This window comes from Pelodiscus sinensis, chromosome 17, assembly GCF_049634645.1.
Source record: "Pelodiscus sinensis isolate JC-2024 chromosome 17, ASM4963464v1, whole genome shotgun sequence".
Classification (NCBI taxonomy): Eukaryota; Metazoa; Chordata; order Testudines; family Trionychidae; genus Pelodiscus; species Pelodiscus sinensis.
In genome coordinates, this window is record NC_134727.1 from 19008993 (window position 1) to 19034870 (window position 25878).

General features: G+C 42.3%; 2 protein-coding genes across 4 annotated transcripts in view; both read left to right on the forward strand.

Moving 5' to 3' along the window:
• CPEB4 (cytoplasmic polyadenylation element binding protein 4) overlaps window positions 1-17088 on the forward strand; it is a 243726-nt gene extending 226638 nt beyond the window's left edge. Inside the window, exons 9-10 of one of the 2 annotated variants that reach the window (XM_075900271.1) lie at window positions 2436-2538; window positions 12149-17088. In XM_075900271.1, the coding sequence (XP_075756386.1) occupies window positions 2436-2538; window positions 12149-12153 (108 nt within the window). In that variant the 3' untranslated portion in view covers window positions 12154-17088. The remainder of the gene's footprint in view (window positions 1-2435; window positions 2539-12148) is intronic. The other variant, XM_075900273.1, reaches the window with a different exon arrangement.
• Window positions 1-25878, forward strand: part of NSG2 (neuronal vesicle trafficking associated 2) — an 80720-nt gene that overhangs the window by 3150 nt on the left and 51692 nt on the right. The window contains exons 2-3 of one of the 2 annotated variants that reach the window (XM_075900278.1): window positions 2436-2538; window positions 21891-22041. In XM_075900278.1, coding sequence (XP_075756393.1) covers window positions 21913-22041 — 129 coding nt within the window. In that variant the 5' untranslated portion in view covers window positions 2436-2538; window positions 21891-21912. Of the gene's footprint in view, window positions 1-2435; window positions 2539-20766; window positions 21058-21890; window positions 22042-25878 lie in introns of those variants that run through there. The other variant, XM_006139176.4, reaches the window with a different exon arrangement.

Here is a 25878-nt window from a genome sequence, read left to right on the forward strand (position 1 = left end):
CTTGGGCATAAGTCCTTATTCTGGAACACTGTTCTGGAAAAGGGCCAGTGTAGACAGCCCAGTAGTCTTTTCCGGAAAAAAGCCCCGATCGCGAAAATGGCAGTCGGGGCTCTTTTCCGGAAAAGCGCGTCTACATTGGCCACAGACACTTTTCCGGAAAAGCAGCCTGCCAATGTAGACGCTCCTTTTCTGGGAAAACTGAAAACGGAATAGTATTCCGTTTTAAGCAGTTCCGGAAATTCATGCCAGTGTAGACATAGCCAATATGTTTACAAAGCTGAAGTGCAGTGTGGGGGACCTGGTGCGAGCCAGAACAGCTGATTCCCAGCACGCACCAGGTCCCCCTGCTGCGCACAAGCCTTCTAAATATTTTTAAAAGGCTGGTGTGCAGCCTTAGGGACCCGGTGCGAGCCAGGACATCTGATTCCTGGCTTACACCAGGTCCCCCCATCTGCACACCAGCCTTTTAAATGTATTAAGAGCCTCCTGGCTCTTAATACATTTTAAAAAGCTAAAGTGCAGCATGGGGGACCCTGCGTAAGCTGGAACAGCTCATGCTGGTTCCCTCCCACTGTGCTTCTGCTTTTAAATGTATTAAGAGCTGACAACCTCTTAATACATTTAAAAAGCAGAAGTGCAGCATCTGAGACTGGGCACGACCCAGGAATCAACCGATTCGTGGATGGCGCCTGGTCCCCACGACCCTTCTGCCTCCCTTGCTCCCCCGCGGAGACAGAACTGGCGGAACCGGCTTTTAAGCCAGCTCCCCCCAGCACCGGCTCCTGCTCCTTCCCCCACTGCTTATAATAGAGGCAGTGGGAGGGGGAGAGGGAAAGAAGCGACTAGTCAAGGGACTAGTTGACTATCCAGTAAGCTTATGCTTATTGGATAGTCGACTAATCACTTACATCTCTAATCTTCACCCTTTTGGCATTTGAACCTGCAAGATCTGAGAATTCTGGCCACAGTCCAGCAATGGACTTCAGCATGTGCTTAACTTGAACCAGTGTTTCATTTGATTTAAAGCACATGCTCAAATGCTTACCTGGATCAGGGTCAGAATGCTACACACCTTGCTTGATCTAACCCATAAGGGCCAAATTTTGTCCCTATATTTTAGATAGTGAGTTTGCTTAGGGAATGGATAAGTGAAAGCAACATTTAGCTATTAATATACAGGTATATACATATATACACACACATTCATAGAAATACAAAATTACATTCTGTGTCAAATGTACTTTTGGTACTGTTGAGTAGTTCACCATACTTGGAATTAAAAAGACACTTTTTAAAATGGTAACTCCGTATGAGATCGTTCGTATGTGAGATACAAGTAACTGGCTAGAATATAATACAGTAACATACATGATTTTAAAAGGGACGGGGAATCTTTGGCCTGTGGGCCAGTTCTGGCCTTCTGCTTAGATTGATCTGGCCTGTGGCAAGACTCTGCAGCAGGCTGGAAGTCCTGAGCTTCAGCTACCCCCATGGGATTGGCGCGCCATAATAGGGTAAGCCCCAGCACCCCAAGTTGAGTGTGATTGAGGTGTTGAGTTTTTTGTTTGTTTTGTGTTTGACTTGTGTGTTGCCCCCAGCTGATTTTTCGGTGGGTCAATGGCCCCTAACCGAAAAAAGGTTCCCCACTATTCATTTAAAACGAGAAAACAACTGACTTCAGAGGAGCAGCTAGTATGTGCTACACTGACTCTTCTAGTTCATTAGTCTCCAGAAAGAACAATATTACATTGGAGCACTAAAGTTTGATGAAGAAGGAATTATCATTAGATTTAATTTTAAAAAGCTTTACTCTAGATATTTTTTGATGTGTTAACATATCTGAAATGGTTAGTACTTCAGTATTGTTGTTATGCCAGTTTGAAATGTGCCAGTTATAAGGGTGTGTTGTACCTTTTTCAAATGAAGGTCAGTAGATAACAAAGTACTGTAATTAATAATGATATATCAGAACAGGTCAGGTTGTTGCAGTGTTGGAATCTTAGTGCTAGGTCTAAATTGTACTGCAAGCAAGGGACTAGAAAAGAATGTGCTTGACTTCTGGGATGGGGTAAGATCATCTTGCATCTCTTTTCTGTATCCCCCCTCTGACTGATCCTTAAAAGACTTTAATGGTTCCACAGAGAGCCACATCCAGTTCTCCTCCTCTTTTAGAATAGGATCACAGATGCTGGGTAATGAGAAATCCAGGGGAGAAAGAGTGAATTAAAAATACGGAGGAATAATCCAACACTTATCTTACGCTTGTAAAATAAATGTGGTTTATGTACACATAGCTGATTACTAAAGTTGCAAACAAGAAGCAGATTGACTCCACTTGGATGTTCAATCCTGGAAAATTCAGAATCCTATTAAAAGAAGATTTTAAAAATAAACTTTCTGACACTTTACAGAGAATGTTCTTTCTTTATTTTTAGTCTGAAATCTTTCATGGAGTGTTGAAAGTAATTTCAAAAATGCTTGAAGAAAATGAAAAGTTTAGAGGCAGACTGTTGACTTGCAGTCCATTTAATGTTGAAGGTAGGTAATGAACCAATAACATTTTATTACATTAGAGAATACAAATAGGTTGTTAATACATATGCATTGACTTAAGCGCTCCAGGTTTGAAGTCAATTAAGTTGTTATTTTTGGATCATGTGCTTTCACAACTCAAAAATTATTAATTATATTGCATACGAGCCATTGCTATCTGTGTTTTAACTGCCTTCTGGTGTGCATAAATGGAAAGGGATGGTGGCAGTAGCTCTTTACTACACTGTACAACATGGAAAACATAAATGTAAAAGCAAGTGGAATATGTTCCCTTTTCTGACCTTGTAATAGAAATAGGGTTGCCAGGCATCCAGTATTTGTGGGCTCCGTCTGGTAAAAAAAAAAAAAAAAAAAACCAGGAAATACCAGACATGTGAAATGTCCGGTATTTCCTGTTTCCCTCGGACAGAAGCCCGGCAGGGACAATTTTTCCCTCCTGCATCTGGCGGGAGGGGAGTGAGGAGTGCAGAAGAGTCGTAGTGAAGGGGGGAAGGAAAGGGCACTTGCTAGGCGCCACGCTAAGGGGGCGCTGAGCTGGGGTGGGAGTGGAGCGCACACTGCTCTGGCTCACGTGACCAACAGAGACCCAGAAGCTGGCAATGTGATGCCTCCCTCAACACCAGCCGTGGTCAACCCTCACAAGCCGCATGTGGCCCTTGCCCCCCAAAAGTGCAGCTCATAAAGCCACTCCTGCGCCCCTCCCCAACAACCCCCGCCAGCTCCCCTCCCCTTAACAACTATGCTTTTTTTCCCCTTAACAACTTTGGTCTCCCCCCCTTTTTTTTCCTTGGCAGAATTTTTTCCAGGGTTTTTTCTTTTTCTTTTTTTTTTTTTTTTTTGGTGTGTGTAGTAGGGGTGGTCAGTATTTTTTGTTAAACCATCTGGCAACCCTAAATAGAAATTATTGTAATGTAATGAAATATGTAATGAAATTATTGTTCATAGATGCCTATGCAATAAGGGAAATATTTGAAGATTAGATTTTTTCAGCTAATATATAAAATCAGAAATAGTTTGACTTCATGCAAGTCATAAATAAATTAGTGCCCACAAATGTGAATTGGAACCTAATTTAACATAACTAACTAAATTCATCCTCTAGTTATGGCCTGACTGAAGCTATTTCATTACTGGAAAATGACTCAGGAATTAAAGCTGACACACTGAATAGATGCAACTTCAATTAGAGTTGTTGTGGTTGCTACTATAATTTAAAGCAATATAGTATATGCTTACAAACATAATGGGACGTTCTGGCTTGGCAGTTTGATTAGTCTTAGAAAAGAGAATTTTCCAATCCATTAAATGTTATCAGTTAAATTAAAAGTGGCACATTCTCTCAATGTGTCTGCTTTGTTCACATTAGTTTTAGTTTTTCTCATGCTATAAGGACAGGTTATATCCCAAAATAGTTGTAAGCTGTTGTTAGTGGCTTCCGTTAGTAAGCCTTTGCATATTTTGTCTACATGAATTTTATACATACATGATTCTAAAAAGCTTCCATAAGACTGTACCCAGTGAAAAATGATGCCTTAACATTTATGTGGTGCTAGACTTATTGAGGTGTATGCTTACTTGTTTGCATTAATGTAATGTAGACAATAAATATATAACCGTGGCACTGTATTTGTTTTATGCCCACATTTATTCTTCTTTTCAAACATATGCAAGTTGGCATTGAATATGGGAGCCCCACAGAGGTCAGGTGTAGAATCCTTTTTCCAGGCTTTTACATTCCCTTAATGTGAAAGGAGCTTTGGGCTGGAAGATCTTAATTATTGTATCACTGGCCATGTCTATGACCTCTCCACAATCCTCTTCTGTAGACTTGTCATGGAAGCCAATGCAAAGATGGGCTTCTCAGCAGCTGAAAGCAGTGGACCCCGTACATAGTTCCCCCCCTTGTTCCTCTTTGCATGCCTGAATCATTGCAGTTGTTCACTTGCACAGCCCTTATTTGGACCATACGATTTGGTACTTACACAAGAAAAATAATTTCTCTAGTTTATTTTTGTAAAGACATCTTGGGCTACGTCTACATTGCTCAGTCTTGCACAAGAACATATGCAAATGAGGTGCAGCGATGAACATCGCTGCACCTCATTTGCATACTTAATGAGCCGCCATTTTGCGCAAAAAAACCCCTCTTGCGCAAGAGCTGTTCTGAAAATAAGCGGCAGAATGGCTTTTGTGTAAGAGGAGGTTTTTGCACAAGGAGCAGTGTAGATTGCTCCTTCTTGCGCAAAAATGGTGTCTCGTTAAGTATGCAAATTGTTATGTCATTTGCATAGGTTCTTGCGGAAGACTGGGCAGTGTAGACGTAGCCCTTATGTACCTAGGGAGAAGGAGAACTGGAGCATGTAGCAGAACTTTGGGAGGCAAATAATGTGTTAGAGAAAGATCCAAGACAATTTCCTCAAGTTCTGACAACAAACCAGAGAGCTCTATTATTGTTTGGGAGACGTTCTCTTGTTGGTCTTAGAGCCTTTTAAAATTATGGCTGCTAATTAAATTTTCCATTTGGTTTGAGCTTCTGCTTTCCCAGGAGGCTTGTGTTTATTTCTGGAATGAATGGACATAGACTGTTTACATCTTACCTGTGCTTACAGATGCCTGTTTCTTTTATCTTCAAGAGTTAGATAACATAATTGATCTGTAGATATAATTTGTGTCCACTGAAACAAACTTTATACTATCCTCAGGTCTAATTGCAGTTCATTTTTCTTGAACTTTAGAATGTGAGTCTCATGATAAGCCATAGTTAGCTGAAATTCCTTAATCCCAATACCTCCTTTTTAATTAGCAGATTTTGCTCAATATTGTCTCAAGGTGATAAGTCTCTTATTAATCTCAATTTTCCATTAAAAAATAGCAAAAATAAATTGAAATAACAAGTCTGAATCAAGTAGCTTCAATTTTGCTTTATAATTTTTTTAAACTAAATTGATACAGCAAATAAATCTTGCATTTTATTATCTCTGTGGATAGTTTTTTTGAAAGATGAAAATCTGTTGCAGTTTTAATGTTACTTATTTCTTCAGTATAATACTAGTAATAAAAATCAAATACAGTACAAATAAAAATTATGTTGTTGTACCCATATATTGTATACTTCCATAGGCAGTGATGGAAAGCTCACAGAATGAGGCTTCCTGCATGGACATAATAAGTAGTCAGTCAAATGGCAAAATAAGCTTTTAATAAAATGAAAAAATATTTGCAAAATATATCGTTAAAAGATATGAAAGGGTAACATTTTTTATAAAAGATTGTAGTTCATTAAATATAAAGCTCAAATATGGCTTTTAAGAGTCTCTAAACTATGCTTGGGAACAGGAGAAGGAACATCAGCCAGGCTGGGATGCAAATCTTATTATATCTTTGATGCCTGATTCATTTCTGCCAGTGTGTGTGGGTGGCAATGGCTGTGACCCATTCTTCTCAAACCCCCTCTGGGACTACTAGGCTGCTGTTAGTGCTGGCAGCCTCTCAGCTCTCTTATGCTGTTTATAGATGCCCCTGTGCATGAACATGGGAAAAAGTTTCATTGTGCTCTTTCTCCTTTAATGCACTGATAAAGAGCTAGCTATATAATACATATGGATCTTTGTACTTTTAAGTATCTGCTGAAGCACATATTTGTAAATATATAATTGAAGCACTGAAACCGGAATTGTACACAGTTTGGAATTATTTTATTTTACACGTTTAGGCTCACTAGGAGCACGTCTACACTACAGTATTTTGAAATAACAAGGTGAGCATCTACATAGCAAGCCCATTTTTTCAAAACAATTTTGAAATAGCGGGCTTCTTATTCCGAAATAATAAATTCTAATTTCATGAAGAATAATGCCTGTTTTGAAATAGTTATTCTGAAATAGGGTGTGCTTAGATGGCGCAGCTGTGGTTACTTCTTACAGCTGTCCTGATGACCATTCTGTCCACACCCATCAGAACTCAATAGTTCTTTAAAGCTGCAGCCACAGGAGAAGCTATTTATGGCACAAAGCAGGCCCTGCTAGCACCGAGCCACACAGCAGTGCCTGCCTGTGTGCCCTGCAGTGGTTGCTTGAGTGGCAAAAGCGCAGGTTGGATGGTGACCTGGAGCTGCACCACACCACCTGGCAGGAGCTGTCGCAGCAGGCACAGAGCATGTGTGTGGCATACACTGCCACCCTCAACTGCCTGGTGGCCACCATTGAGCGGTCTACCAACCGACCCCCCGCTCCTGCTGCTCCTGCTCCTCCCCTTAGTCCCTCTCTGTGGCTGCTGAGGGCCCTGGAAATGAGGTGGTGGGACCACCCAAGGCAGGTGTCAGTTACAGCCCCATCCCTAAACCTCTCTTCCCTCTTCCTCTCCCCTCCAAGGTTCTTTCAGTCCCTCCCAAGTTATATTTACCCAGATTATTAAAAAACAGTTTATTCTTTTAAAACAAAAAGTGTGGTTTATTGTGTCTGCAGGGGAGGGGAGGGGGAAGAAGGTGGAAAGGGAAGGAATGGGAAGAGAGCGGTGGGAGAGGAAAGGCACAGAGGGGCAAGGGAGAGGCCCTTTGTGGGAAGACCCAGGGGAGAGTGTCACAGGTGTCCTTGTCTAAAACTCCCTCAGGACCTCCTGGATGCGCACAGTCCCCTGATGAACGTGCCAGATGGCAGCAGTGCGCAGCTGCTCAAAGGCCTTGCGAGCTGCTTAGCCTCTGCCCCCAACCCTGGCAGGAACATCTCCCCCTTGTTCTCGCACAGGTTGTGCATGACACAGCAGGCCAACACCACCTGGGGTATGTTCCACTTGCTGAGGTCCTGTCAGGTGAGGAGGCAGCAGAACCTCCCCTTCAAACAGCCAAAAGCGCCCTTCACCATGATGTGGGTCCTGCTGAGCCTGCCATTGAAATGTTTCTTGGTGGGGTCCAGGTGTCCTGTGTAGGGCTCCATCAGCCAGGGGATCAAAGGAGAGGCTGCGACCCTTATGATGCAGATGGGCACATCCACATCCCCAACCCTGATGGTATGATCAGGGGAAAAAACTGCAGTTGTGTATCCTCTGGAAGAGGCTGGAGTTGTGGAATATGCAGGCATCATGTGCCTTCCCCAATCACCCAACGTTGGTGTTGGTGAACTGGCATCGGTGGTCCCTTCCGGTTGCTGTAATCAGAGGGCTGGTGGTTGGGGGCCTGGACGTGGGTGTGGGTGCCATCGGAGCCCCCCTGAAGTTGGGGAATCCCGTGTCGGCAAAGCCAGAGACAGCGAGGTCCGTGTTGCCCAGGATGACAACACTGTGTTGATGGCTCTCACCACCTGTAGAAGGATACAAGCAGAATCACAGGGTTGCCAGAGCCCTCGGGAATTCCACAAGCGCAACCTCCTTCCCACACCAGTCCCAATTTACCCCATCCCTGGCAGAGCTTTGTGAAGGCAGGACTGCAAAACCTCTATAGAGATTGCCTCCCTTCCCTTGGGTACCCCATTCCAGTAGTTCACCCTACTAGGACAATAGCCAGAGAGTCATACCTGCATGAGCATGGCCCTGACGGTCGATCTCCCCATGCCGAATTGGTTCCCAACCGAGTGGTAGCTGTCTGGTGTGGTTAGCTTCCAAAGTGCGATGGTGACCCGCTTATGGAGGGGGATAGTGAGTCTCATATAGGTGTCCTGTCACTGGAGGGCAGGGGCGAGCCACTCGCACAGCTCCAGGAAGGTATCCTCCTGCATGTGGAAGTTCTAGAGCCACTGCTGGTTGTCCCACCACTCCATGTCAATCTGGTTCCACCACTCAGAACTGGTGTCCTGTCACCAGAAGCGATGCTGCACAGTGTGCAAGGGAGGTTGGGAAGGGTTGCGCAAGAGATGAAGAGGAGCCCTGCAGTGAGTTGCAGGTCTTGTTCCTGTTGCATAAAGCCTCTGCCCGAGCTATTACTTGATTTTACACATGGATTTTCTGCAAGCTCATGACTTAGAGACTGACAAAAACCTCTTGCTGACTGCATTGCTCGGGGGGAGGGCAGTTGTCTCCTAAATCACTTCATTACTGATTATTTGTAAATGATTCTCTGAAGCTTTGTAATTGTTTCAGCTGCATTGCCTTTTAAATTCTGCAACACGTTATATAATCTTTCTTAAATTTTGCTTTATACGTTCAGAAATTTACTGTAAGCTTGGCGATTGTTTAACCTTGCACCTTTGTAATATTTGTAACTCTCAGCCACTTTGCTTGTAACTTGCTCAAAACTGCATTTTCCCCTGAGATATGACTGTGTGTGTGTGTGTGAGAGTGGAGACTATTGTGTGTTTGGGATTAGAAACTGCAAAGCTGAGCACATGGAAACCAGGTGATGAGTCATCAGACAAATTAAGGAGACAAGGCTGCTCTGCTGGATCAAGGGAAGTATGCCTGTGCTCCCTGGTGAGGAATGTGGATGAGTCACAGGAGTTGTACAGAGGCAATAAAAGGAAAGAGCATGTGGCAGAAGCCCGCTCTTTCGGAGAAGCTCCTCTTTCTGCAGCCAGAGCGCTCTTTCTCTTTTCTGACCAGCTCCCCAGCCACGAGTCAGGTGCAAAATGCCTTGGCTCCTTCTGCAACCCATATGCCTGTGTAAGTGTCTGAGGGCAGGAATAAAGAGAGAGAGGATGAGAGCTGGTTCCCCTTTAGTTTAAACCTTTAGTGGCAACTCTATCCTCTTTAGTTTAACTATATAGTAGAGTGTTAATTCCTCAATCAGTAAATCTATATTAGTGTAACCCTGGGTAGTCTCCAGTGAGAATGTTGTGGGTAACAGTTCCTGCAGTGCCACATGGGCGGTCTGCAGTAACTGCACCTGGGGTGCGTCATGAGGCCTAAGAGCCTGAAAGTGCTTTGCAGCAGGTCTGGCTCCATGGCTTGAGTGCTGTGGCATCTGCAAGGGCAACCAGAGCATGCAGTGGGAAGAGTTTGCTGTCCCTCGAGGAGGTAGGCAAAGGTGAAGAACCTGAGGAATGGCTGTACATGGGGGTCCCTTAAGCAATGAGTGTCAGAGAGCCTCAGTCAGCAGCTCCAGGGAGTAGGGTTGTCAGGTGTCCGGTATTTTCGCCTCCTGTCCGGTAAAAAAAAATCAGAGAATACCGGACACCTGAGCTGTCCCATATTTTCTGATTTTTTTTCCCAGCCAGGAGATGAAAATGCCAGGCACCTGGCAACCCTACAAACACTCAGCACCCGGCCTTCTCCCCCTCAAGGTCTCCCCGGTTCCCAACACCCTCAGACTCCCAACCCCAGCCCCCATGCTTACCTGGTTCCCCAAGACTGCTGGCACAAAATGGCTGTTAGCCAAAAGACCTAGGAAAAGCAATGGTTTCCCCTGGGTCTTAGTGCTCACCTTTGCCCCTGTTCCTATCCCTGCACTCACTCTTAATTTTTGGGGGAGGGGGGGCTTAAAAAGTCCTTGGAAGGTTTTTTTTTTAAGGTCAACAACTTTGGTCTCCCCCTCCCCCTTTTTTTCCCCCTTCAACAGAGTTTTTTCCCGGTGGTTTTTATTTTGGGGGTGGGGGTGGGGTGTTCGGTATTTTTGTTTCAACCATCTGGCAACCCTACCAGGAAGTGATTGCTGTCCTGATGTCCCGCCAAAACTGCTTCCAGGGGCCTCTGAATGTGATTCAGCCTCCAATCTGTGGATGCACTATTTTGGTCTAGATCTGTGCTATTTCAGTGAGCATTTGTAGTGTGGATGCACTATTTAGAAATAGCTATTTCAGGAGGTGTTATTCCGAATAGCTTATTTCAAAATAAGATCATTGTGTATATGTGCCCTTGTATACTGATAATGTGAGATGCCCCTTCAAGGAGTTATTGGATATATAAATATGAAAGTTAAATAGTCTCAAATATGTACTATCAGTATTTCGAATAACATACCTGCAGTGTCATATAAAGATATTTGTTTCAGTTAAGATGGTCGTGGCATCAGTTAAATAGATATAATTCTAAACACAGTGAACTAGACTGTTGGGCTGATCTAGCTCTGCATAGAGCAGGATCTGATTGTAGAGGGTGCATAATGAGTTTATCCATATCACTGCACCCCTCTGATAATTCAATCTTGGGAATGCTCCGAGGTCAGTTTGCCCATGCTGCAACTTTAAGCACCCTCAGAGTTCTAATTTGCATGTGTTTGTAATAGCTTCAAGTAGGGGTGACAGTTTTGCTGAATTTTTGGTGGTCCAGAGCCTGCCCCCCGTCCACACTCAAACTCCTTGCCCTGCCTGCCTACGGCTCCGGGAGGGAGTTTGGGTGGGGAAGAATGTGGGCTGTGGGACAGAGGTTGGGCGTTGGGCACAGGCTTTGGCCTGGGGCAGTGGATTGGAGTGCAGGAGAGGATGCAGGAGGGATGAGAGATTGGGCCCTGGGAGAGAGTTTGGGTGCTGAGCAATGTCCCTCGAGGGCCGGCTGTGCAGTAGCACAGCTTCACAAGTGATTAATCAGTCCCACCCAGTCCAGAGGCTCAGGGCTCCCTGTTGTGCTGCCACACAGCTTAGAGGGAACACTGCTGAGTGCAGGCTCTGGCCTGGGGAAGGGGGTGGAAGTGCAGTCTTTGGGAGGTAATTTGGAAGCAGGAGGGGATCTGCAGTGCAGGCTCTAGTATGGAGTCTGAGTGCTGGATCTGAGCTGGAGTGGGTGACTGGGAGCAGGAGAGGATGAGGGGTTAGCTCTGGGAGGGAGTTTGGGAATGGAAGGGGATGTGGGGGAGAGGGTGCAGGCTCTGGGAGGTGTGAGATGAGGTGTCAGGGAGGGGATAGTGCTTCCATGCTTACCTGGGGCACCCCTCTCGGCAAGAGTTCCTGGGGGCGGTGTTTCCATGCACGGCTGCCTGTCTGCTGCCCATGTGCATGTCCCCTGCCCCCACCTGCTGCCCGCATGAACTTCCTCCACCTGCACATCCCCCATCCTGCCTGAAGCCCACCAGGGTTTGCAGGGACACACATGGTAGCAACTGCACTGAGTAAGTGTCTAGATGCTGTTCTAGCCCAACTGCACTGTTGGTGATATTGGTGGGGGCCCTTGGGCCATTTTAAATCGCCTGGAGGCAGCAGGTACACTGGGGAATACATAGGGGAGGATTGCATGGGGGGGCAGCATGCAGGCAGGGGGAGAGACCTGACCCCATGTTTTGGTAGAGCAGGGCCCAGGCCAGGAATATTCCTGGTGATTGGGCACAGGTAACTTGCTGCCTTCAAGGGGCCATTCTAGTTGCCTGTGATTACAGGAGCACAGCAGCACTCTGGCTATGCTGTTTCTCCAAACAGAATCCTTAGTCTGGGGCTGTGAAAGAGTGAAGTATAGGGACAACTATGCTAGTTACACAACACCAGAGGATTTTAATACCTTGGAGATCTCAGCAGGCCACTTAAACCATCTTTAAATCTGCTTTGCAAAGGATACTCAATGGGAATAGGAATGTGATAAGTTTCTTTATTGAACTGTAGCATTTTTAGAATTCTCAAATGTAAATGGAAGGAACGTGAATAAAGCCTTTATCTTTTGTCATGTACTATATCACTGATATAACAGTTGCATGTATTTTTATGTTAAAAGAAATTGCTTTATGATGTCACCTCTTTTTCTTTAGGATGAGTCTGTCTTTGGATGGATGTAGCAAAGAAGTTAATGAAGATTCAGTTTCGAGTGTTGCATTGAATTAGTTTCGTTTTAGACCTTATCTAACAACCATCTGATACTAATGAGAAAGCTAACAATGATTTTCAGTGAGCATTGAGTCAGAGTCTATATAGTTTGTCTAGCATTTTCACTTGAGAGCTACATTTTAATATGGCTTTATTAAACTTTTCAGTGAGAATACTGTTTTATTGAAATTTTATTAAGCATTGGTCATAGTTAATTTTGAAGGCTTTTTAATGATGATGGTTTGTATTCAAAAGAATAATATTTTGTGTTAATTATATTATAAATATATAAGTTGTACAATCAGCAGCTTGTCAGAATTGTTAACAAATGTGAGTTTAATACAATAAAATTTCATACAAGATGTCTCTCTAAAATGAATGAACCACTTTCATTCTGTTGATTTTAATATTTTTTATTTTATTAAATTTAAATAGTGTACAACCAACCTTCTGTTCATTCATCCATTGACACAAGAATCTTCGCAGTTATTTCAAATAAGAATCCAAATGAATCCTCTCTGCCTGATCATTCATCATCAGGCACATAATAGTAGTTTCAAAATGTATTTATTTGGGTTCCCTCAATTGTAACATGGCATGATTTTCTTGTGTTATGGAAGCTTACAGTTGGAGTTTTGATTGACTGAAGTATTTTTAACTGGTGGTTTGTGTAAATGGAACAAAGAAATCACAAAAATAATTTTTCTGTATGTGCATTCTTAAACCTTTCTTGTTCTTATGAAAGAGCTGTTATTCATTTCAAAACGTCTCAGCATTTGCAGATATAATGACTAGAATTTCAGTAGTGTTGAGCTTTAATAACATGCTAGTGGCTGTGTCATCAAGCAGCAAAGCACTTGGGAGGGTTTAAATTCAGTTTTCCTAATGATAAACTGCAAGTAAATAACTAGACTATACCTTTTTGATTGAGTACTCTGGCATTAAAGTTCTCACTATGAACAGTGATTTGTTGTAGAATAATATTTTAATGTTACTCAAAATAGTTGACATTTCAGCATGGGGCAAGAAAAATATTCAGATAAGCGCATGCTCATTTTTTCAGGAAGAGTAAAAATTTGTAAGTCCCTTGATATTTACTTAATACACAATGTTGTAGCTTTGTTGATCCCAGGATATTAGAGAAACAAGCTTGGTGCAGTAATACCTTTTATTGAACCAACTTCTGTTAGTGAGAGAGGCACGCTTTTGAGCTTTCACAGACCTTGAAAGCTTGCCTCTCTCACCAACAGAAGTTGGTCCAATAAAAGATACTACTAGCATATCTTGTCTCTTTATTTGCTTAATAGGGCCAGATATTTTTATTGTTTATGAGTTGTTCACTCTATTTCTGCAGTTCTGATCATATGAAAAGCTGTATGAAGCTTCTTAAATATACATTAAATCCAAGGTTGTGAGCTCTATAGTTGATGTTATTTCTGAGTAAACTGCCCCTACAGACAGCATCCTTAGTGGCACAGCCTAAATAGCCATGGAGATTAAACCTCTCTCTAACCTTTATGATTGGTCCTTCTTGAGGAGATGAGAAATACTTTACCCTGGCAATGTGAAGGAAGAATGCCCATGCTGTTCATGTTCTTTGGATAAAATATATAGGCTTCCCTCTCCAGAGCTATGCTAAATTTAGTTTAAAAGGAGACAAAATTACACTACATAACAATGGGCCAGATTCTTCAGTAGTTCCGACATTCATGTATACCTGCCTAAAGTGGGTGTAAATATCTGCTGCTGTTATTTGGTAATGTTACCTCCATAGTGCACATGTGCCAGAAAAAGTCATTTACACACATGTCAGTGCAAGGATGAGAGAAGATCATTTGAACTTGCCCTATTCAGGGGCTGTTGGGGTGAGCTAGTTGAACACTCGGTATTCTATTGCAGTTTTAGTGTGGCTTGTTTGGATCTTTACAGGGATTCTAAACAGCTTGGGTTCAGGTTGGCCAGGGCCACTCCCATCTCTGATCCCCCTCTTTCTTTTCTCTGGCATGCCTGTGCCCTGCCTCCACTTCACTCCCAGATCACTTCAGAATGCCCTCTATACCCAGGGGTGAAGGTAGGTATAGCATGCCCTTGCACTGAGCATATTCTCTGGGGCACTTAATGCTTTGTTTTACAGTCCCTTTATGTCAGTTTCACTAGTACATAGGGATTGCATAGTAATGCTGAATAGCACCCACTATCTGAGTAGTAATGAAGTCTGGCTTCTGACAATAGAGGCCTGATTACAAATACACGGGTGTGAACAACAAGTAATTCTGCTTACGTCAAAGGAGTTAAACTTCTGAAAAACAAATCTGAAAAAAGAATCAGCTCCACTATGTAGACCCTATGCAAACTGCAATCCACACTATGAACATTATTAACTCAAACACTTACAGTATTCCAGTTACAGTATTTTATGTTTCTTAATTTGAAGTACTAAAGGAAAACTGTAGATAAGAGAATGTGAATTGTGTTGAATAATAACATACCCATGTGAATGAGGCAAGTGACATCTTGAGCAAGAAAAAAGAATTGCTATCCACAAGAAATAAATTATTTTAAAATGCATTTATTAAAAGGAACAAGGAATAAACAGTGAAATCTCAGGTCTGCACATCATATATGTCAGCCTTTAGAAATCAAATGTCATTCCCCGATATCCTTTAACAATTACCTGAGAAAAGAGAATAAAATACTATATAATCTTGTTGTTTTTCATAGGAATAGTATTTTTCAGTTTTATTTTCAAAGTACAAGTCAGTTAATTTGAGTTTTTAATAAATCTAGGTTGGGGTGTGTGCAGTACAAGACAATATATTAAATTATGGGTAATTATCCATACTTTGTATTGAGAAGCCTGATGCATTGTAAAAGTTAGCAGTTTGTCCTAAGGTGGTATAATTCAGGTATTGGTCTGAGCAGGTACTCTTTTACATTCAGTTTACACTAGGGCAAATGATACAGTACAATAGTTACAGAGCAATGAATCAAGTTAATGGTATGTGTGCGCTCTGGTTACCAGAGTCAGTAATATTCCTCTGCACTTCCATACAGGATCCTATAACCTGAAATCCACTTAGGACATTAATACTTAGCCATAATGATTTTAAATAAAAATTAAAAATGCAGAAGCATTCAGCTGTTATAGGATTTTGAGCAGACTTTAGGACTGTGAGCAGACCTTGCAATGTTCAATTAGGAAAAAAAATCATAATCAGCTATATTGGACATTAATATACAGTGAATTATGCATTTAGGGAAACCTATAGGAAACCTGCCTGTTTTAACTTCTAAGCATAGCCTCAAGGCTTTCAATACATGTTGCATGACCTCTAATTGAAGAATGACCCTTAGCGGGCAATTGAGTTTTGCTGCTCCTTTGGGACGTGACTTAAAACTGATTTTGCGGTGTATGTCATTTTTTGTGTATAGGTACAATAGGTCTTTTAAGTATGAAAGAAAACAGAATTCCACTATTTATAGTTCTTATATATATATTTGCAATGACATAAGCAACTGTGTATTTTGGCTAGTTGTGTGATTGTATAATCTAACTAGTTGCAAGACAGCAGAGCCTCAGTTTGCTGAGCAGAATAGGTTTTGCACCAAAGCATAGTAGCAAATAAAACTATTTTTAAATAGAAGCTTATATCCTGGGAAAAAAATCTCTGAAGAGCATTAAAGCCAGCAAGATTTTTCCATAAATGCTTACTAAGCAGCTGGTGACAGTGTCATGGTGATTAGATCTGATGAAAAAACTTAAAAAACAACAAATAGTCCTGCAGCACTGCAGGGACTAACAACAAATGTAGACAGTATCATGAGCTTTTGTGGGCATAACCCACTTCTTCATTTGCAGGACTATTCATTGTTTTTAAAGTTTTTTTCAGTTACAGACTAATGGCTACCCCTCTGAAAGATCTGATGAAGACAATACATGTATGACAGGTTTACTGCTTAAATTATAGCCGGTAAAAATCAATACATGTGTTTACATTTTCATTTGGCACTGGCAAAAGATAAGGTAACCTGTGAGGAAAAGGGAATTATTATGCCTTGTTCGTGAGATGCAAAGTGCCTCCTCAGGCCTGCGAAATTCTGAGTGCTTTCACCTCCCATTAATTTCAGCAATTCTTAGAACTGGACCTTTTTGCTTCTTCCATAGGGTATGTGGCATGTCAATGAGATGTTATGTGGTATTGCTCTAGGTGTATGTCTACACTGCAGAGTTTTTCCAGAAAAACGACCTTCTTTTTGGAAAAACGACACTTATGTCCACACTGCAATTGCATTCTTTTGACGAGAAGTCAAAAGAACACAGGAGTTTTTCCAACAATGTTAACCTATTTCTACGTGGAAGAAGTCTTTTTCCAAAAGACCTTTCGGGAAAAGGTATGTGGACAGGGAAAAGGGTTTTTTCCCGAAAGAAGAGGCCTCCAGGAAAAAGCACAGGTGCCCTGGTAGCCACTCTGTCCATAGTAATCACAGGTTAAATTCGAGATAGCATCCAATCAGTGTGGACACTATCTTTCGAAAAAGCAGATTGCTTTTTTGATGCACTTTTGCTGTGTGGATGCTCTCTTCCAAAAGAAGCCTGCAGTCTAGACGTAGCCTGAATAAGATAAGTGGTTTTCCTCAACTGTGTATGTTGCTGGGTTGATTAGGAACATATTGTACATATTATTGGTGTTTATGAGGAGAGAAATTATTTTAACATGAAAGTGTGGAAATTACCACACATTTGGTATTGTAAAAATAATGGAAAGAAATTACAAGAACAGAATTGTTGCTCAATTGTTCATTAAAGTATTGAGAAATGCTGCTTCTCCTCCAGAATGTTGTCATCTGTATTTTAAAGTTAATAATAAATGAACATTTAAAATTGCTTTTATTTCAGCTTTGTGTGTTTCCTTGATGTCACTGTGTGTGTGATGACAAGTCTGCACTGTTCCTGTAATTTTGCTTGCTGGATGGAATGCTCCATAGTGGGGACCATCCATTAGTTAAGCCTTATTTGATAAGATGTGATTTTATTTGACTTTACTTGTTACATTGCATTTAAACTGGTGGTGTCCCTTAAACTAATTACAAGGTAAATCTTCTTAACTGTAAAACCAACGAGGCTGTGGAATAAGCTCCCAAAGAAAACTGTAGAATCTCCCATCACTTGGGACAGTTATACTACACTGGATAAAACACTGGGAAATGTGCAGCAGGAAACAATCTTTTTGCAAGCTTTTTCCATCTTTAACATCTCTGGTCACAGAGATCATTTTAGCAGAAATATTCCACTATTCTGGGATTATTATTTGCTTACATGCTGAATTATCACTGATTTCAGATATTAGAGCCAATTTCATACCTGGCATAAACCTTTGATTTCAGTGGAATCAGAGCAGGGAAGGGATACATTGGGCCTAGTCTATCTCCAGAAGTTCTGTACTTCTCACCTTGTTTCATTCACTTAGCCTCTTGAATCCCTTTCAAAATTATTTTATGTGGATGATTTAGAAACAAAACCAATAATTCAGCAGAATGGCCTCATTTTCCCCTGTGAACTGTCGTGCTTTGACTTGTCTGAAGTTGCTCTACATTTTCAAGGTACTATCCTTGACATGCAGATCTCAAAGTGCTACATTTCTTAGCTAAGAGTACTATGTTAACAGGTACAAGGATGTTTTTTCTAACTTCCATGCTTGCAAATTCACCCTGTGATCTCAAAGTCAAACCTCTCTTTCGCAAATATCAGCTCAGGTGCTGGAATGAGGAGTATTTCAGAAACGGAAATTAGAATAAAATACAGAAAATTATTTTGCTTGAGGCAGACACCCTGCCTTCAAACATTTCAGACAAAACAGTTACAGTTTGGTAAAGTTATAATCAACTGAAAACAGGCTTTTATAATTGGAAGTGTTGAGCTCCTTAATAATAGATAGTGCTAACAGCCTTGCCTATAATAATCCCTCCCTCAGGGATTCTTGCACTCAACAGCCATACTTAGTACTTGAAATGAACTCAACAGAAATGTAATGAAAAACTTTGTATTGCATGTGCCAAGGTATCACTTAATAGCATTGTCACAAGTGGGCTCCAAAAGGCCTTCATTGCACAAACAGTTCACACCTTTTAGAAGTAAATTTAGTACAGGCAGTCCCCGGGTTACGTACAAGATAGGGACTGTAGGTTTGTTCTTAAGTTGAATCTGTATGTAAGTCGGAACTGGCGTCCAGATTCAGCCGCTGCTGAAACTGACCGCCAGTTCTGACTTACATACAGATTCAACTTAAGAACCCCAAGCGTCCCCAAGTCAGCTGCTGCTGAAACTGATCAGCGGCTGATTCCAGGAAGCCTAGGGCAGAGCAACTCTGCCTCGGGCTTCCTGTAGTCAGCACTGGTCAGTTTCAGCAGCGGCTGACTTGGGGACGCCTGGGGCAGAGCAGCTGGGGTGCTGCTGGGTTGCTCCAGTAGCACCGCTCCTTGGCGCTACTGGACCAACCCAGCAGAACCCCATCTGCTCTGCCCCAGGCATCCTGATTCAGCCGCTGCTGAAACTGAACAGCAGCGGCTGAATCAGGACGCCTGGGGCAGAGCAGCTGGGGTGCTGCCCGGTTGGTCCAGTAGTGCCCAGAGCGGCGCTGCAGAACTAACCGGCAGCGCCCCAGCTGCTCTGCCCCAGGGTCCACAACAAAAGCCTGGTCTGGGGGGGGCACACTAGCTGCGCCCCCTGCCCCCAGCAGACCAGGGACACGGGGAGCAAAGCCGCAGCGGCAGCGGGGTGCCGCGCCTCTGAGGCTTTGCTCTGGCAAAGCCTCAGAAGCGCGGGAACCCGCCGCGGCTGCGGCTTCACTCCCGGTGCCCCTGGTCTGCTGGGGACCGTCTCCAGCAGACCAGGGGCACCAGGAGCGAAGCCGCAGCAGCGGCGGGTTCCCGCGCTTCTGAGGCTTTGCTCTGCTGCGGCTTTGCTCCCGGTGCCCCTGGTCTGCTGGAGACGGGCTCCAGCAGACCAGGGGCACTGGGAGCAGCTTTTCTCGCCCCGGAGGTCGAGGTGGCGGATCGCTGCCTGTGAGCTCCGGGGCGAGAGAGCCCCGTTCGTAAGTGCGGATCCAACATAAGTCGGATCCGCGTAAGTCGGGGACTGCCTGTACTTGTAAAAGATGTCAGCTTAAGAACCCTGGAGACACAGCTCTATCTTTATAATCAAATAAGATAGGGCATGCACAGTATCAGGGCTAGATTCCTACATGTTCTACGCTCTATGACAGGGCTATTCAACTTTAGAAGCCCTGGGAGCCATAATGATACAGCACATGCGAAGGGCTGCAACTTAAGTATGATTGCATATATATGCAAACATATGCAAATAGCTTCTTTCACACTGATAGGCAAAAATATACAAAGATTAAGGCAAGACTACAAAACACATAGGTCCCATTTAAATCAGTTCTCCTGATATTAATAAAATGCAATATTTACCCGATTTTCACCCATATGATAGCACTTTTAATGAGCAATGACAGTCCACGAATTTAACTACTAAAACGCATATTAAAAAAGACTATTATATTGACTCGCCATTGTGGAGTGTTCCCAGTGAAGGCCATGTTCAAAGGATCCCACCCGCGGGCCACATGTTGAGCCCAAACCCAAACTGCACCGTGGGCCGCAAACAAACAGTCTGCAGGCCTCATTTGACCCATGGGCTGCATGTTGAGTAGCCCTGATATATGAATTCAGCCCTATCCTAAAAAGGCCACGTCTAATGATCTAAATATTGTGGTGATGCTTAGAGCCCTGCACAGATACAAAATGTTGTATTCACATTTGTATCTGCAAAAATGAGCTGTGGATATTCACATCCATGGATGTGGATACCCATGGATATAAAGCAGATATCCACAAATTTGCAGAGTTCTAGTTACAAAATGTGTATCCACGTCTGTATCCACAAAAATGAGTTGCAGATATCTGTGGATTTGCAGGGCTCTGGTGATGGTTGTATTTGAAGTGTATAGAATTCTGAGTTCAGTCTGTCCTTAACCTCTGTGCCTTAGCCTTAGTGCCAAATGTGGTGGTGGTGGTGGTGGTGGTTATACAATATAGAAACTTGTCCTCCAGAAGCTTAATAATATCTTGCATCATCTCATTTAACAAAAGGGGAGTGGGTAGTTATCACTTTCACTCAGTACCAGCCTCTACTAGATTTGATCCAAACACTAAGCGGTGAGAGGTTTTGCATCCCAGCAGTAACTCCACATGAGGCAACCAGTCCCCTTCTTGTTTCCTTAAGCGGCTACATCCTGCAAACTTCGCCCAAAATTTACTAATCGGAGCCAATAGACGTTTCCCCTATTTAAGTCTGGAGTGAGCGCTGCAGGATTTAGCCCTATCTAGGAAAACTCCTTGAGCGACATCACAGTTGTAAAGACAGCAATTTCCGGGCTTAGGAACCGCGCAGCATCAGGGAAGGCTGGAATCGTTGCTGCTTCCTGTATCTGTGAAAACTCCGCTTTCCTCCCCCGAGCAGCCTGCAGGTGGCGGTGGCGGGTTAGCGCTTTCCAGGCTGTCCTACGAACGGCGCCGGGGGGTGGGTTTTTTTTCTGCAGCACTTGTGGCCACGCACTGAAACAGCAGGTGGTGCCAGATTCCACGTGGAAGCGGCTACCCCAGTGTTTGTGTGCGTGTGCGCGGAGATGTGTGTGCGCTGCAGGCTGGAGCTGCGCTCAGCGCTCCACTCCCCGCCTCGCTGTCAGTAGCGCTTGGAACCAGACGTCTGCAGACCGCAGCGCTGTCCCTTCAGCCCCAGCCTCCTGCGCCCAGTCCTGCAAGCTCGGCCCGACTCTCCGAGTGGTTTGCAGTGAGTACAGGGCTGTGCGTGGCTATGGTGGGAGCGGGGTAAGGTTGCTGCGGGTGTGTTTTGTGTGCGGTGTGCAGCGTTCCCGGTGTGCCCGTGTAGCTTCACCACTAACCGCAGACAAAGAGCTGAGCCTGAGTGGCATTGTGCCAGGGTGCCTGTCCCGCTCCGACTTGGGATCAAGCTAAGGGAAGGGGGTGTATGGAAAGAAGGAAACCCATTCTTATATTCAAATTGTATCTTCTTTAAACAATTGCGTACAGGAGAGCAGCGTCCAGCCTGAATAGCAGCCCCATCCTCTGATATATCACAGGAGAAGGGGAAGCATGCCCGTTTCAGCAGCATTCATTTCTATGCACTTTGTATGCTGTGTCTTAACAAGGATTTTCATAGCTCCAGACACCAAAAGGCTAAAACAATAAATGTGATGGAAAAAAAATACTGGACAGCCAAGTTTAGCTCTGGTGTAAGTCCACAGGCACCAGTGGAATCACAACAGGGCATGCATTTAACCCATGTATGAGGGCTTTTTTGCAACATGGTCCTGATTTGCAACAATATTTGCTGTATTAGTGAGATGGTGAGGGGTTTTATTTGGACTCACTTTGGGCCTTTTGAGGAGTTTTTATTTGTTTAATTGTAACTTAAAGTGAAGTTGTCCCTGATCTGATATGCTTTGTCTCTAGCAAGCCAGTAGAAAAGCCCAAATGAACAATGACTGATATGCAGAATTCAACAGAGCAGTGAAAGGCAGAATCCTCTTCTCCATCTTCCATCTCTTTTGCCACCTCCCATCCCCATTCCCTTGTAACATCAGTCGTCTTGATTTGTTTTAGGTCTGGAAAGTGAGTTCCAAGAATGGTGAAGCTGGGGAGTAATTTGAGTGACAAGAACAGCAAACAACCATCCGGTGAAGATGGTTTTCAGACAGTTCCTTTGATCACGCCCTTGGAAGTAAATCACCTTCAGTTCCCAGCTCCGGAAAAGGTAACGCTCCTATCCCCCGCCCCCTCACACACACCCTCAGATAGAGCAACCAGGTCTCTGCTTTTTCACTGACTTGTTTAGTTATTGGTCTCTAGCAGGCATTAAAATGCAATTCTTGTACCTGATCAATGCAACATAATAAAAAAAGGGTTTCCTTTGTTGATAGGTTTTTTTAACTCAACAGACTGACACATGCAAACCAGAAAATGTTCCCTCAGTATTGCAGGTTGGGATAAGGCTTAATATATTTTTTCCTAAAAATGGCATGAACATTAAATGGGAAAAAGCTTAGAATGCACCTTAACAATAAAAGAGATTATGTGAGCAAGTGAGTTTTGCACCTACATTGAGAGGAATGATATGACTCTTGTACAATAAACATATATTGAAGGATATCTAATTTTAATTACTCAAATCGAGATATGTTTTCTGAAGTGTGGCCTTTCAACAGCCATTTGATTTTAATTCAATTTGATTTATCTGAACCGAGCAACTGAATTCCCCTATAGAAAATGTGATAATGGGTCATTCCATGTATCCTTTTCTTCCCCATTGGCTTCTGTGAGGGAGCAGCTTTTTCTCCTAGCCAATCAACATTCACGTAATTTAAGTGCAGCATTAAATGTTCTAAAATCGGCAGTAGTGATTGGGTGGTGTTTTTTAATGGTATTGTATGTACTATGAAATTATTTTGTCTCTTTATGTACAGTGATGATACATGTAACAAGACAATAATGTGTGATACCATTAGGACAGTTCACAATCAGATCAGATGTCCAAGAGATTTTACTGTCATTGCTCCTTATGAAAAACAAAGGCTTGATGCATTGTGGTACTTAGATACCTCAGTGAAAAATGCCATGCTGATACAAAAGACAAAGTGAAGGGTTAAATCTCATGGGATAATGATAACAGCAACATTAACAGAGATAATGGCTGAATTATGGTGGTAATAAAAATATATAAAAAGCACAGACACCATGGTGATGGATGTAGGAAAACTATCTAGAATAAAAGAGAATACATACCAGTGTGTGTGTGTATTAATTCTTTATATATAGAAAATACAAAACTGTGTATATATCTATAATATGCACACATATGTACTTATATTTGTGTGTTTATATATATATATAAAATTACATACATATAAAGATATTATTTATAGAAAATAAAGACACATATATATCTATATCTGAATCTATATCTGTGCCCATCAGAACTAAATTAATTGACATGCATTGGCAGAAACCATTATCCCATGTCAAATCATGGGAAAATGAGTTTGAATCTTTTTCCATTTGCATCGGTATCAGTGCACCAGTGTCAATTAAAAGTAACATAATTGCAGTCAACAGTGACACTGGTCTGAACTGGTGTAAATGAGAGATAAACCATCTCTTTATCTCTAGTTCTGATAATGAAGGCTGGAAATTAATAAAATGCACTAAAACTATCATGATTTATCAAAAATGTTCTGAGAGGCTCTAGGGGAAATCACGGATGCATAGGAGCAACTCGTTTTGATGCTACCACAATGCAGTCAGGTTCAAGCACTAGCTGCCATACAGTGTGGGGTTTAAATCACTTAGGTATTGTCTGTCATCTGTAAAATTTAAATACAACATTACAACTGATGGATTGATAATGAAACTGATGATTATCATATTGCAGTTATCTGTTGGTGAAAAGCCATTGTAATGTATTGATCTAAATGGATTCCCAGACAATCTTTCTATTTAAATGAATGTGTCAATAATTTATATTCATCTGCATGCACATGTAGTTACTGCACTTGTTAGTTGTGGCACATTCCCATGGCCATATCCTTGTCTGAGGGCCAAAGGACAAAGTCCTTGATCCAAAGCCCATAGAAATCAATACTATTGATTTCTGTGGCCCTTGAGTCAGCTCTTAGGTGTATTAGAGCAGGAGTTAACCGTACAGAAAGTCTGTTATTAAAAAGGAGAGGATTTTTTATAAGAATCGCCAACAATCCTTGTTAATTTATTATTTATAGGATAAATTCTGAAGGATGAAAGTCATCCCATGGCAGAGGGTCTGTGTAAGGCCCTATTAATAAGCTGAACCTAAGGAAAAGACTAACGCGAGTGGGGGTTAAGTGGTAAGGGGGAATTTCATCTTACTCAGTGTTTGTACAAGCAAAACTCTTACTGACTTCAGAGAAACTTTGAGCCTAAGAAAGGACCTTGGCCTACATTTACGTTTGGATTTTTTCTGAAGTCAGGGAGCAGGAGTTTTTTCTATTTTATTTTTAAAGGAATTTTACTTTCTGTCTGTCCTTGACACAGTTCTGACTGCTGTGGATTATGGTTTCTGAGAGTGAAAAATTGAGCCAAGCTGACTTTTTATGCCTCTTAAATCAGTGGTCAAAGGGTGAACACTCATTTGTGATAGAGGGTTGTCATGGCTCTCCTCTTCTTAAATCCAAACCAGTTGCTGCATATTTTTAACCACAAGGAAGCAGTGTTCTAGTTATCTGCCTTCCTATGTTTGCCCATCATTGCCATTAATTACAGCTCTGTTGCCAATGTAACAGAGAAGAATATGTTTTGGCATCTTTCCTTTAAATAAAGTCCTGAAAAATCTCTTTCATTAATAAGCTCACCTGCTGAAAGCTCTCCCTCTTGAGCATACCTAGGGTATTATAACTATTCTTCTGTAAGGCACCACACGTTCTAAGGCTAGGCGTGAACTCAGGTTCTTGTGCACAGCTTGCAGGAAATTGAGGCTAATTTCTAAGCTGATGAGGGGATTTGGGCACCTAGTCCTTCAAATCAAAACTGAATGTCTTTCTGGAAGACTGCATTAGCTAAACACAAATTATTGGGCTCAATACAGGGCTAACTAAATGAAATTCTATGGCCTGTGTGACATTGGATATTATAAGAATGTTAAGAACGTAAGAACGGCTATACTGGGTCAGACCAAAGGTCCATCGAGCCCAGTATTTGATCTTCCAACATTGGCCAATGCTCGATATCCAAGAGAGTGAATGAACAGAACATGTAATCATCATGTGGTATCTCTCTTGTCATCCATTTTCAGCCTCTGACAAACAAAAGCCAGGGACCAATCCCTATCTATCCTGCCTAATAGCCATTGATGGGCCTAACCTCCATGAATTTTTCTAGTTCTTTTTTGAGCCCTGTTAAAGTCCTGGACTTCACAACATCTTCTGGCAAGGAGTTCCACAAGTTGGCTGTGCGCTGCATGAAGAATAACTTCCATTTGTTGGTTTTAAACATACAAACTATTAATTTCATTTGGTGACCTCTAGTTCTGCTGTTATGGAACAAGTAAATAATTTTTTCCTTAGTGACTTTTTCCACACTAATCATTAACCTCTATCATATCCCCCCCTTAGTCTCAACCTTAGTCTCCTCTTTTCTAAACTGAATAGTTCCAGTCTTTTTAATCTCTTCATGAGACCTGTTCCAAACTCCTAATCATTTCTGTTGCCTTTTTCTGAACCTTTTCCAATGCCAATATATGTTTTTTAAGAGGAGGTGATCACATATGTAAACATTATTCAAGATGTGGGAGTACAATGTTTTATATAGAGGCAATAAGATATTCTCTGTCTTATTCTCTATCCCTTTTTAAATTATTCCTAACATTCCGTTTGCTTTTTTTGATGGCCGCTACACATTGAGTGGAAGTTTTCAGAGAACTATCCACAATGACTCCAAGATCTCTCTTGAGTAGTTGTAGCTAAATTAGTCCCCAACACAGTGTATGTATAGTTGGGATTATTTTTTCCAATGTGCCTTACTTTATATTTATCAACATTAAATTTCATTTGCCATTTTGTTG